This window comes from Poecilia mexicana, unplaced genomic scaffold (genome assembly GCF_051168715.1).
Source record: "Poecilia mexicana isolate PSO_F unplaced genomic scaffold, ASM5116871v1 scaffold_11, whole genome shotgun sequence".
NCBI classification, from domain to species: domain Eukaryota; kingdom Metazoa; phylum Chordata; class Actinopteri; order Cyprinodontiformes; family Poeciliidae; genus Poecilia; species Poecilia mexicana.
In genome coordinates, this window is record NW_028263380.1 from 27616748 (window position 1) to 27629431 (window position 12684).

At 46.5% G+C, this 12684-nt stretch overlaps 2 protein-coding genes across 3 annotated transcripts; both read right to left on the bottom strand.

The window, feature by feature from the left end:
- Positions 1-40: 40 nt before the first annotated feature.
- Positions 41-4095, bottom strand: lsm10 (LSM10, U7 small nuclear RNA associated). Of its 2 annotated transcripts, none has more exons than XM_014969733.2 (2): positions 3959-4095; positions 41-1728 (listed from the first exon to the last, which is right to left on the bottom strand). In XM_014969733.2, the coding sequence occupies exon 2, from the start codon at positions 1665-1667 to the stop codon at positions 1272-1274; it is 396 nt and encodes a 131-aa protein (XP_014825219.2). In that variant the 5' UTR covers positions 1668-1728; positions 3959-4095; the 3' UTR covers positions 41-1271. The 2 variants fall into 2 exon arrangements, with proteins under 2 accessions (XP_014825219.2, XP_014825220.2); XM_014969734.2 differs by having other exon boundaries at positions 41-1753; positions 3959-4065.
- Positions 4096-7954: 3859 nt separating this feature from the next.
- oscp1a (organic solute carrier partner 1a) lies at positions 7955-12304 on the bottom strand. The gene is made up of 11 exons (XM_088009921.1): positions 12025-12304; positions 11883-11928; positions 11623-11788; positions 10619-10786; positions 10457-10537; positions 10288-10391; positions 9000-9128; positions 8876-8930; positions 8644-8789; positions 8515-8572; positions 7955-8139 (listed from the first exon to the last, which is right to left on the bottom strand). The coding sequence occupies exons 1-11, from the start codon at positions 12134-12136 to the stop codon at positions 8017-8019; spliced, it is 1188 nt and encodes a 395-aa protein (XP_087866047.1). The 5' UTR covers positions 12137-12304; the 3' UTR covers positions 7955-8016.
- Between the last annotated feature and the right edge of the window lie 380 nt (positions 12305-12684).

A 12684-nucleotide genomic window follows, 5' to 3' on the forward strand; every position in this document is an offset into this window, starting at 1 on the left:
AGAACCGAGCTCAAACGGGTCAGAATCATCCAAATGCCACTTTTAATTGGAAAAATCACTTTAATCATTTCACATTTAAAGGGCCTTTTCCAGGCACATTGAGCCATTTTAATAGAATAATCCAGCAACTATGTTACATTCAGTTCTTATAAAAATGCTGCATATATGAAATGTGACTTAAGAGATTTGACTTTGTAATTCTCCTTTAAAAGCTTCTGCTCTGACGGAGGCTCCGCCTCCAGGAAGTCGTCCCAACATGGCTCCTCTCTTCACCCTTTAACATTTGTACGAGTGTCGCTTTGAACAGCAGCTCTTACAATGAGCTCGGCAGCTGGTGCTAATTGCTACTGGCTAGTCTGAAGGAGCTGAGTGGGGGAGGAGCTGCACCTCGAAGGCGGGGCTAGGGCCACCCAGATGAATAGTTGCCATGGAAATTAAAGGATTTCTCAAACATGAAAGAATCAAACCAATATGCCATGGAGAAACATGAAAATGTGATGGAAAGATAAAAATAGTTGATTTTACACGATACCGGCCCTTTAAAAGACGAAGAAACGGGTTCTAATGTGCTGGAGTTAAACCTTCTGCATCAAACAGTGTGACTGTTTTCCTCCTGATGGTCTGGTAGACTTGGTTTTCATTCATCTGCTCCACCTCCAGCTGCTGTGGCTCTGAGTCAAACCAACCTGTTCCCCTCCTGGCCTGTGGGGGCGCTGCACCAAGAACCACTGAAGGAAACGACACAAAAACCTCTGAAGACACTGAGAGCAACTTCCTTCTTCACCAGATGAAAACAAGATGGAGGCGTCAGATTTTAGTGGATTTCTCTTTAGTCTTTGGTTAAAGACCAGGAGCCATTTCTGCTGCTAGCGCTAGGCTAGCACGTTAGCTTTGGTTGTATTTACCCAGAATGCCCTGCGCTGTGGTCCACTTTCTGCTTTTGAAGTGGTCTCCGGTCCGCTTGGCGTTCACTTCAACCAAACCCAGACTGAGGTTTGGAGGACCAGAGGTCAGAGGTTGGTTAGCGTTCACACCTCACCAACTAAATCGGATTTTGACTAGACAAACGGACTGGAGTTGGATTAATGAAAATCTGGATTTTTTTGGACACTTTTATTATCAATAACAGTAAAAACCAGTCAGTTTTTAATCAGAACCCAGTTTTGAATCCTTCCAGAAGTTCTGGTTTCCGTCCAGTGAGAACCAGGGATAAATAGTCTCCACGTCCGAACTGGGTCACCTGGTAGAACCAGGTCTATAGTGGAACTGAGTCACTTGGCGTTCTTGCAGAACTCTCTCCTCCCGCCTCCGTGGCTGGCGAAGTTCCGGACCCTGTGGATCCGGGCCAGCTGGTTCTGGACGGTCTGCAGGATGTCCACGCGGTCGGGTACGTGCACGTAGCGCACGTTGCGCCCGGTGACAAAGAGCTGCTGCAGGCGCACAGTGCGGCCCCGCCGGTCCTGGAAGACGACGTCCTCCAGCCGGATGTTCATGAAAGCGTCCACGCTGAGGACGCGTCCGCGAGCCGTCGACTCGTCCCGCAGTTCCACCGTGGTCACGTGACCCTGCAGGCCCTGCAGCAGAACCACCAGGCTGTTCTCCGCGATGGTCCGCTCCCGGATGGAGCCCGCCGCATCGCCACACGGGCCGGGGTCACCGGGGTCCATGGCGGGACAGAGAGGTCAGAGTTCAGGAGAATGACCCGGTTCTGGATGGAAATCTTTCGACCTTTCAGGATCAAAACCAGAAAGATCTGAACAGGTATGGTGTCAGATTTTACTTTGACATTACAGCTGCAGTGTTAAACTTTAATCAAATGTTTTTACATGTTAATTAAATCTGTCATTATGTTCAGACAGTTTATGATACAGATCATCTGAACAGATCAACCTCCTCCCTGAGCACCTGTTGCTGTCTGAAGAAATGCACCAAAAACAACCAATCAGAGCCAGGAGGCGGGGCATAGCGCTGTCAATAAATTCCTGTAACCTGCTAAATGTGCTAACAGCGGAGATACGACTTACTGTTACAGGAAAACTGTTTCTCCACTGCAATCAATGGCAATGCTAACTCGTATTAACAGCAGGCTGTGCTAGCTGCATCACAGAGAGTGATTAACAGCACTAAGCCCCGCTTAAATACATACATTTTATATATATAAAAAAAAAAAATTTTCCCTTCTCACCCTCCGTGGGTGGTCTCTTTCATCCTCTGAGCTCGGGTCCTCTACCAGAGGCCTGGGAGCTTCAGGTTCTCCTCCAGTATCTTGGCTGTGCCTAGAACTGCACATTTCTGGACTGAGATGTCTGATGTTGTTCCTGGGATCTGTTTGAGCCACTGCTCCAGTTTGGGGGTGACTGCCCCGAGGGCCCCGATGACCACAGGCACCACTGTGGTCTTCACCTTCCAGGCCTTCTCCAGTTCCTCTCTGAGGCCCTGGTATTTCTCCAGTTTCTCCTTTTTCCTGATGTTGTGGTCACTTGGTATTGCTACATCCACCACAACGGCTTTCCTCTGTTCTTTGTCCACCACCACAATGTCCGGTTGGTTCTCCATTACCATCTTGTCTGTCTGGATCTGGAAGTCCCACAGGATCTTAGCTCGGTCATTCTCCACCACCTGTGGGGGTGTCCCCCACTTTGACCTCGGGGCTTCCAGTCCATATTCTGCACAGATGTTCCTGTACACTATGCCCGCCACTTGGTTATGTCGTTATATATATATATATATATATGTAGATGTAGCGATACCAAGTGACCACAACATCAGGAAAAAGGAGAAACTGGAGAAATACCAGGGCCTCAGAGAGGAACTGGAGAAGGCCTGGAAGGTGAAGACCACAGTGGTGCCTGTGGTCATCGGGGCCCTCGGGGCAGTCACCCCCAAACTGGAGCAGTGGCTCAAACAGATCCCAGGAACAACATCAGACATCTCAGTCCAGAAATGTGCAGTTCTAGGCACAGCCAAGATACTGGAGGAGAACCTGAAGCTCCCAGGCCTCTGGTAGAGGACCCGAGCTCAGAGGATGAAAGAGAGAGAGAGAGAGAGAGAGAGAGAGAGGAGAGGGAGAGAGAGAAAGAGAGAGAGAGAGAGAGGGAGAGAGAGAGAGGGAGAGAGAGAAAGAGAGAGAGAGAGAGAGAGAGAGAGGGAGAGAGAGAAAGAGAGAGAGAAAGAGAGAGAGAGAGAGAGGGAGAGAGAGAGAGGGAGAGAGAGAAAGAGAGAGAGAGAGAGAGGGAGAGAGAGAAAGAGAGAGAGAGAGAGGGAGAGAGAAAGAGAGAGAGAGAGAGAGAGAGAGGGGGAGAGAGAGAAAGAGAGAGAGAGGGAGAGAGAGAAAGAGAGAGAGAGAGAGGGAGAGAGAGAGAGGGAGAGAGAGAAAGAGAGAGAGAGAGAGAGAGAGAGAGAGAGAGAGGGAGAGAGAGAAAGAGAGAGAGAGAGAGAGGGAGAGAGAGAAAGAGAGAGAGAGAGAGAGGGAGAGAGAGACCACCCACGGAGGGTGAGAAGGGAATTTTTTTTTTTTTATACACACACACACACACACACACACACACACGTTGTTTGAGCCTTCACGGTGTCCGTAGTTCTCTAGATAAGCGCTGAAAAAGCGCGTGCTTGTTACGCGCTCATAACGCAGGGGGAACCGTATCTGATGGGGAAACGGGGACCGACGTAACACCGGAACCTGTCCGGTAGCGGAGAGGCTGGTCCTGACCAGCAGCTCTGGGCTCCTCCTCAGAACCCAGAACCGGATCGCTGAAGGTTCTAGGCCTTGTTCAGAAAGTGATTCTTGGTTCAGAACCAGGACCTCTGCGGTTCCGACAGGATTCAGTTCTGACTGCAGTTTTTACATCTGGATCAGAACCAAGCAGAAATTTTAGTGATCCTGGTTTCTGCTGAGTCGGGTTTTCTGCCTGTATCGGTTCCGATCCAGATCAGAGCTGAAACCAGTTCGAACTCCTACCTGAACTGGTGGTTCTTGTTCTGGTTCTACTGGACCTTCTTGTCTTCAGTCACTTTGTATCAGGTTTAAATTCTTCTCATTGGTCCTCTGCCACCGCAAACAACAAACGACGCACAGCGTGATGACGTAAGATCCTGTTATTTATCCGGCCGGTGAGGTGCACTACCGCCACCCCGTGGTGTAACGGAAAACTGCAGTCTCTTTATTTTAGTTTAACCCTTTCATGCATAAATTATGATCCTTTTAGGTGATTAGTTGTAATTTTCTCCAAATACAAAGTTGTTATTTGAAAAATACATCAGTAATATTGTTCTTTAGGGGTTAGTTGATGTCACAAGATTTTTTTTACCTGAAAAAGTCGACTGCAAGGTACAGGGTCGGTTGTCATGCTTTTTTTTTTGTCTGTCGGCCATATTGGATTTAACAAAAATAATTTCTTGCATTTGCAGCTGATGGCCAGTAGTTGATGGTGTATTTTATGATGCATTAGTGTCCATTTCAGTCGTCTGTGTGCATTTATAACATAAAAATCCACAAGAAGCTCAAGAAAATGGCTTTTAGACAGCTGTCCACTGTAGTGACCACTATGCATGAAGGGGTTAAAAGGCTGAAATGCGTTTCAAGTTCGGCTGTTGGTACCGAACACATCCAGGAATAATCTCCAGCTGTCCCCATGTCTTCTACATCCCATAATAAAAATTAAAATCCTCCTGTCTAATTCCAGAACCTTCAGGATGGAGCGATTATAGATTATTCAGCTCTGGCGGTTTTTTAATCCTATTTTCAGATTAACTGCTACCTGATCACATGATCAACTGGATTCCACTGCAAGACTAGAATTAAATATAAATCTGTAATTCATTGGATTTGATGTTTCTTACTCTCTGGTGGAGGCGGATGCGTTTTTGCCTCTGCTCCCTTCCTTCCCATCTTCGCCCTGCTTGCTCTGCTCTGTCTTCTGTTTTTGTGCTGCTGTTTTGGAGGCTTTCTTTGCACGTCCTCCAAATCTACAAATTATGGATCTGGTTAACTGGTCCCTAAGTAATGCTATTAATAAAATTTTCCCAACAACAACACTGGGCACAGGAGAGCCCACTTGCCCGCAGGAACCCACCCGGAGGGTTACATCCTGGATTTATTTGGATTCATGACAACAGGATTTTTGCTGTTTGGAGCTTGCAGATACCTGGCATATCGACAAATTTGTGACAGATTGGGCCGACTAGCGAACACTCAGACCAGGGCCGGCCCAAACCTCCATGAGGCCCTAAGCCTCCATGGGGCCCTAAGCCTCCATGGGGCCCTAAGCCTCCATGGGGCCCTAAGCCTCCATGGGGCCCTAAGCCTCCATGGGGCCCAAGCCTCCATGGGGCCCTAAGCCAAATGTGGTTTGGGCCCCTCTAGTTCTGTGGACCGGCTGCAGTCAGCAGTCTGATCATCAGGTCTTTCACACAGCTGCTATAAGCTGATTGCATCTCTGGCTGTTTACATTATATACATGTAGGACACATTTATTGGCCAACTGGTTTATCCACCAGTTGATTTCTGGGAGCCGATTTCCTTAATTTTGGGGCATCGTAATCGGCCGATACTTACATGTGAAGCTGATCTTATCCCCTGATCTTCATCAGCAAAGGTTATAACTCAGCCTCTGTCCTCTTCTGCTCTGCAGTGAGAGGTTTGACTGACAGACCACCAGGTCTGAACCTTTACAGTTAATATTCACCCACTGTGGAAACTCAGTGACTTTCTTGCTACATTTAGCAACATTTCAGAGAAAAAACTTCATATCAGCCAAAACCAAAATCAGCAGCTCAGGCTTTTTAAAGATGGGTAACCAGGGATCGGCCAGAAAACTGCAGTCGGTGCAGCTCTACACACATTCATGACCTTCTCTGATTAAACTAATTTATCTTAAGCGTAACTCCAACAGCTAAAAATGTCATTTATACCAGGTGAGTCTTTCTCCCCTGAGAATCTGGACCGGTACCGGTACTGGACTGATTCTGAGTCTTCAAATGATGTCAACAGAAGTTTCACTTAACTTAGAAAAATAATGTTTGTTTTAGCCACAAAATGTTTCTGCTCAGCAGCAAACAGCAAATCCCAGCTACAGCACAGAGCAGCTCATCCATGTAGCCTGACGTAGAAACATTTAGCTAGACAATGTCAGACAGTCAGAAGTTTTAATTATTATCAAACCTTATCAAACTCGGCGTTTTGAAGCCAAAACTACCTCAGAAATATACAGAGCCACCATGAGAATCAACTCATTTAAAGTTAAACTCAGTTTCACACAGAGAGCCTAGCATAAATGTCTGGCTGTTCTCCCTCCCTGAACGTTTGGATGCTCATTGCGGCCCATGATAACGGCGGAGCGTGCGGTACCTACCGCGGCCACCAGGGGGCCCCAACCTGCCCGGGGTCACCCTGGACAGGTCGCCAGTCCGTCGCAGGGCAACACAGAGACACACAGGACAAACACACACACTCACACCTAGGGGCAATTTGGAGAGGCCAAGAGGCCAGTTAACCTGACAGTCATGTTTTTGGACTGTGGGAGGAAACCCACCAGCACAGGTTCGATTCCCAGAACCTTCTTGCTGCAAGGCAACAGCTCTACCAACTACACCACTGTGCACTGTCCAAGAGCAATTTATTTTTATATTATATATACATATTTTTTTTTCTTTTTATCAATAAAATAATTTCTACATACATTATCAAATATATATTATTGTAAAAATAAATCATTTTGTAGTGAAATTCTGTGTTTTTTAACTTATGACAGAAATTATTACTAAAAAAAAAAAAAAGAATCAGCTCCACTGAAGGGGCCCCTTAGTGGCCCCGGGGCCACTTAGGGGCCGGGCCTGGCTCATCAGACTGACATGTTGTGGGACAGAGGCGCAGGTTGGATGGAAATCTTCGCAGCCTAAAAGGCACCAGATGGAATCCATCTTGGAGAAGCTGCTAGTTTTGGCCAAGTGGAAACGACCATGCTAATTTGGATTAACAGAAATGTACCGGTTGAGACGAGGGCAGAGAAAAATTTTAATTTTGCACCATCTAAACGAAATTAGTTTATTCTGAATCTGGCACCTCTGACTGGCTGCATCAAATTTCCTGGAGTTTAGGTCAACAGCTGCTCCCTCCCCGAGTGGAACCACATGGCTGAACCCAGGACATGACATCATCTCATCAGGCTGTACCAGACACGCGTACATGGCTCCTGACTAAACACCCTGATCTCACCGCCTTTCACTGGCTCATGTCTTTGTAATGTCTGAAATTTGCTACATTTTATGTCATTTCTGCCCTGTTTGTCTCTCTAGCCTTGTTTTATTTTATTACTTTCAGAAATTGTGGCTCACTCCTTGACCAATATTATACTTTTTAGATTATTATGCAGAGAAACGCCTATTAGTTTTTCCAGCTTCTAGCTCATGAATGTTAAATTATGGAGTACTTATAATTATCTTGCAACCCATAAAAGGAATTAGAACAAACTTGTAATCCAGAGGAACTCACCTTGGCTCAACATGATCAGAGCAGGAATCTGCAGAAACGTCCTACTTTATAAATCATGCATTACTTATTCTTAAACACGGGGAACTAATATTTTAGACTTTTTCTTCTTTTGCTCTTTCCTTTGGTTTGTTATTTTATTTCCTCCTAATTCATGTAAAGCACTTTGAATTGCCTTGTTGCTGAAAATGTGCTTTTTAAATAAAATGACCTGAACGTGAACCGGACCTGGATGGTTCTGTTTACTAGTTACCGTCTGTATTCATTTTCCATTTATTCTCATTTATTTTACTGGTTCGAGTTTAAACTAACTTGCATTTTAAAGCAACAAAAACACATTTCAGCCTTAAAGAAAGAAATTCTCCAAATAATATAAAATAAATAATAGAAATCACTAAAAAGTTCAGATTTTATTGGAAACATCCAGTTGAAGTTAAAATGATAAAAATGTTTCTGATTCACTCAAACTTCCATTTTCACTTCATATTTTATTGGTTTTCCGGGATTTAAAGGATATAACATGTCAGAGGTCAGAGGTCATCCATCATGGCCAGCAGGTCGTCTCCTTTACTGCCGCTGGGATTCTCCAGCTCCGCCTCTTCATCAGTAAACTGTCCGGCGATCCGGGCCAGCGCCGACGCCGCCTCTTCATCCTGGATCAAACAGAACCCGGGCCGGTCGGATCAGAACGTCTGACCCGGACCGGATTCATCCCAGAACTCAGACAGTTAGTTTGTATTTGTGTAAATGGCTCCAGATTTCAGGTTTGATGAAACTGGTTTCCATTTGTTAAATTCTGAAACTTGTCCAGCTGAAGCCAAACGGCTGTTTTATACAGAAACATTAAAAATACTTTAAAATCTTTTCTGTTGTGGTTCAGGAATGTTGTAATGTATTAAAATGATATTTAAAGGAAAAGTCCACCTCGCTGAGCGGAGAGCAGCCAGCAGAGGGCAGTAAATGTTCCGGTCCAAATGGGCCTCAGTGGAGCAGAGGCAGCCAATCAGAGCTCAGCCATGTTGACCCACCTGCACAGCCTGGATGTTGATCACCTGGAAGATGGCCGCCTGCTCTGCTGGAGCGCCGCTGGGCAACAGACAACGCCAGTCAGCGGGAACAACTCCGGATTTACCGGGAACTGAAGAGGAAGAACTCACCCCTCCTCTTCCTCCTCCGGGTCCGAGGGGAACAGGCTGATCCGGAACCGCGGCGCCGCGGCGGGAACCGACCCGGCCTTCATGCAGCCCATGAGTCGGGCCAGCAGGTTCAGCTCCTCCTTGGCCAGCGGGTTGGTTCTGTCCAGCTGCAGGACGGAGAACGGACCGCAGGGTTCAACCAGAACCAAACAGAACCAGAACCACCTGGTCTGGACTAGCTCAGACCTGTTACCTGGGTTCCAGGTGTTCTGGACGTCTGGGTCTCCTCCGGACGCTCGGCCTGGTACCTGGAACAGGAAGCGGGGTCAGGCGGAGCGGTGTGCGGCCGCAGTATGTTACCGGCTCAGGGTTCTTACAGGTTCTGGCCCAGCCTGAGGACTCTGTCTCCGCTCAGCTCAAACGATCCTTCACCAACAGAACCGCTGTAGGTTCCTCCAGGCGGGAACTCACTCCGCCCCACTTCCCTCCCTCTGGGGTCAAAGGTCCTGGAACGACAACAGCTCATCAGATGGATCATATTTTACTCAGGCATTCAAATGTCTCTGTTTCAAACTTAATATTTAATTTGCAAGCAAAAATATTTACCTTGAATTTCATTTTTAGTGAACAACAACTAATTTAGATCCAATTTAGCTCTGAGCTAGCTAAATATTTAGGTCACAAACTGCATATTTAGCTAGCTCAAAGCTAAATGTTTAGCTGATGTACAAATCCACTTACCAATAAGCGGAAGTGAATATCAAAATAAAAGCTTGGTAATCATCCGTTTAGCCTTTAAAAGTTAATCATTTGTTTTAAGCTGAAATGTTCAAGAAAAGAAATGAAGAGATTAGATGAAACGGAAGACTCAGCTTTTATTTTGATAGTACACTTCCGCTTATAGCTACCTCTGAGCTAATTACTTGGTTTCAAACTAATATTTTGCTTATTAACTAAATATTTAACTTTCTAGATTTTTTTATTAGTTATGTAATTAATATTTAGTTTAAATGAGTCATTAGTTAATATTTATCTTGCTAGTTAATATTTAATAAGGTTTAGTTTCTCTTATAACAGACTAAATAACTCAGATTATTGCTGTTAATTTTTGATCGTTGTTCTGACGGGTCAAACAGAACCTGCAGGTCCAGTTTCTCCTGAACCAATCAGAGGAGAGCTCTACTGGGAGAGGGTGGGCGTGTCTCTCTGCTCTGTGATTGGACAGAAATCAGGAAGTCCTCCAGCAGTGGGAGTCAGAGACAGTCAGAAAGTTCTGGGTTCTAACCGGTCCTGCTGCAGAACCAAACATCAACATCTGAGGAACAAACTAGATTTTTTAAATATATTTTATTGTGGAAAAAACTGAAAAGCATAAAAATCCTGTTTGAGTCGGGTAAAACCCAACAAGCTTTAAATGATGGGTCTGATGGACCAGATGAGATGTGGAGGTCCAGACAGAACCGGGTTCAGGTTGATTTCATTCTAAAAGTCCCAGCCGACCTTCAGAACCGAGCCGTGTCGATCCAAACGGTTCTGTAAGGCCGTTTGGATAAAACAGACATGAGGTTTCAGATATTCATTTGATTCGTTAAGAAATGGAAAAGAAAAACCTGAAGAAATAATAATAATCATAACTTATGAAGACAGAACCGGTACCGGCCTCACCTGATCAGTCCCGGTACATCGACTCCAGCTGGAACCGGACCGGACGTCATCAGGACAAACCGGCCGCTGGGGTTCTGGATCTGGTTCTTCAGGAAAACAGAAACCTGAAAACAAACGTTGGTCAGGACCCGGGCGGTTCTGACCCGGGTGGTTCTGACCCGGTACTGACCCGGGTGTGGACGTCCTGCAGGAACGTGAGCAGCGTCTGTCTGAGCAGCTGGAATTCTCCGTCTGATAATCTGGAGTAAACCTGCAGGAGGAGACAGCAGGAATCACTCAGGGTTCACCGGGCCGGACAGAACCAGAACCAGAACCAGAACCAGCTGTGCACCTCAATGATTTTCCTGTGTGTCTCGTCCACCTGGTTGAGGACGGCCGGCGTGTCTCTGACGAAGGCCCTGGCGGCGTCCAGGTGGTTGTAGGAGATGAGCAGCAGGTCTCTGGGCCGCGGGCTGAGCAGAACCTGGTACTTGAAGGCCATGATCATCAGCTCATACAGCTGCAGGCCAGCAGGAAAAGCAGTTTCTGGGTCAGAACCACGGACCCGGCAGCACAGAGAAACCTGCAGACTTTATTAAAAATAGAGCTGATAACAGATCTGATCGTATAACCGGAATATGAAACCAGACCGCAGGAAAATAAATAAACTTCTCCTCACTGGTCCTTCACTTTGTCTGGGAGAAACTGTGCTGCCCCCTGGTGGCCAGATAGGGGAGTAGTTCTGCTAACGCTAAAGAGCTTTACCAAGATGGCCTTCAGCATAAGCTAAAGCTAAATGCTATAGCAACATGGCGCTTAGCAGAAGGTAATGCTAATGGGCCATATTCAGCCATGTTGACACCTGCCATGTGTCAAGGTGAGGCTCTCAGAACATTTCAGGTAAGTGGATTTTTTAATGTGTTTGTTTAGTTAACGCTCCTGGTTGTTTATTAATGTTTTCTTACAGTCATATTAATACTAATTGCTGTTTTCTCAATAAAGATTTTTGAAGAAAAAAAAGGAGAATGTGAGGAGAGGAATCGGAACTGCTGTGTAGACATACTTCAAAATAAGAGCATGAATATAACAACTAACTATTTGAATAACTTAACAGTTAATAACCAAAACTTCAACACTGACGTCAAACTTTATTCAACTGAAAGTTTACAAAACAGCCGAGTAAACTGGCTCTTTAGCATTTATCCAAAATAATTAATTTAGCTAAACGATTTGAAAGTTAAAAAAATTAGCTGTTAGCGCATTAGCTGAAGTGTGCTACCACTGTAATATGTTTCTTTTTTAAATGTAGTAGAAAAAAGTTTTATTGATTTACTTTGACAGCTGTTTCTGTCCTACCCTGTCCATGCTGGCCGGGTTCAGCCTCATGATGGAGGAGTGGGCCAACCGGGTCAGAACCGTCTTCATGGTCCGGTGGGAATATAGCTGCTGAGGCTTCAGGAGTTCATCCATGAAGGATTTACTGAACATGATGCCGACCACGTCGTTCAGAACTGAGCCACACGGAAACACAGGAAGTCCAGCAGCAACATTAGAGGAGCTAAACAGCGTCTGGTCTAGCCTGAACTGCCGACTTCCTCTAGGAGGCGGGAACTAAACAGGAAGTTCTGGTACCTCGTTTCCTGTCTCGTTCTGACCAAACTCCTGCGGAGTGCCAACGGTTCCCATGAAACAGAGGAAGACAGAGCAGTTACTGAAGAGGCTGTGGCCCCGCCCACCTCACCTGCCAGGTACGCCCACCTGTCTCTGATTGGTCCTCAGACGTGTTGAGCGCTCGCAGGCGCTGGTCCAGGATGTAGAGCATTTCTCCTCCCAGGTTAATGAAGACCAGCGGCAGCGTCCTCGCCGACATCCTGCTGGTCCCGATCCACTTCCCAGAGCAGAGGTCAGAGGTCAGAGGCAGCTGGGAGCTCCTGGTTGTTCCTGCTGGGAGTCGCCGCCATGTCTGCGTCTGAACTGATCCAGATCCTGCAGCTTCCCTCTAAGAGGCGACAGCTGGTGAGCAAGAGGATCAGAGGAGGACCTCAAGCCGATTGGACGGGATAAAGACGCCAGAGTGACGCAGCAGGCTGAGCAGGGAGCTGGGGCCAAACTGGGGAAAAACTGGAGCCAAACTGGGGTGAAACTGGGGCCAAACTGGGGCAAAACTGGAGCCAAACTGGGGCAAAACTGGGGCCAAACTGGGGCAAAACTGGAGCCAAACTGGAGCCAAACTGGGGCAAAACTGGGGCCAAACTGGGGTGAAACTGGGGCCAAACTGGGGCAAAACTGGAGCCAAACTGGGGCCAAACTGGGGAAAAACTGGAGCCAAACTGGGGTGAAACTGAGGCCAAACTGGGGCAAAACTGGAGCCAAACTGGGGCAAAACTGGGGCCAAACTGGGGCAAAACTGGAGCCAAA

Coding starts and splice junctions, on each gene's coding strand:
- oscp1a (XM_088009921.1), bottom strand. CDS start 12,136: ATGTCGGCGAGGACGCTGCCGCTGGTCTTCATTAACCTGGGAGGAGAA. Junction 10,538..10,618: donor CACACAGGAAAATCATTGAG/GTGCACAGCTGG, acceptor CTCCTCCTGCAG/GTTTACTCCAGATTATCAGA. Junction 10,392..10,456: donor TGCAGGACGTCCACACCCGG/GTCAGTACCGGG, acceptor GTTTGTTTTCAG/GTTTCTGTTTTCCTGAAGAA.
- lsm10 (XM_014969733.2), bottom strand. CDS start 1,667: ATGGACCCCGGTGACCCCGGCCCGTGTGGCGATGCGGCGGGCTCCATC.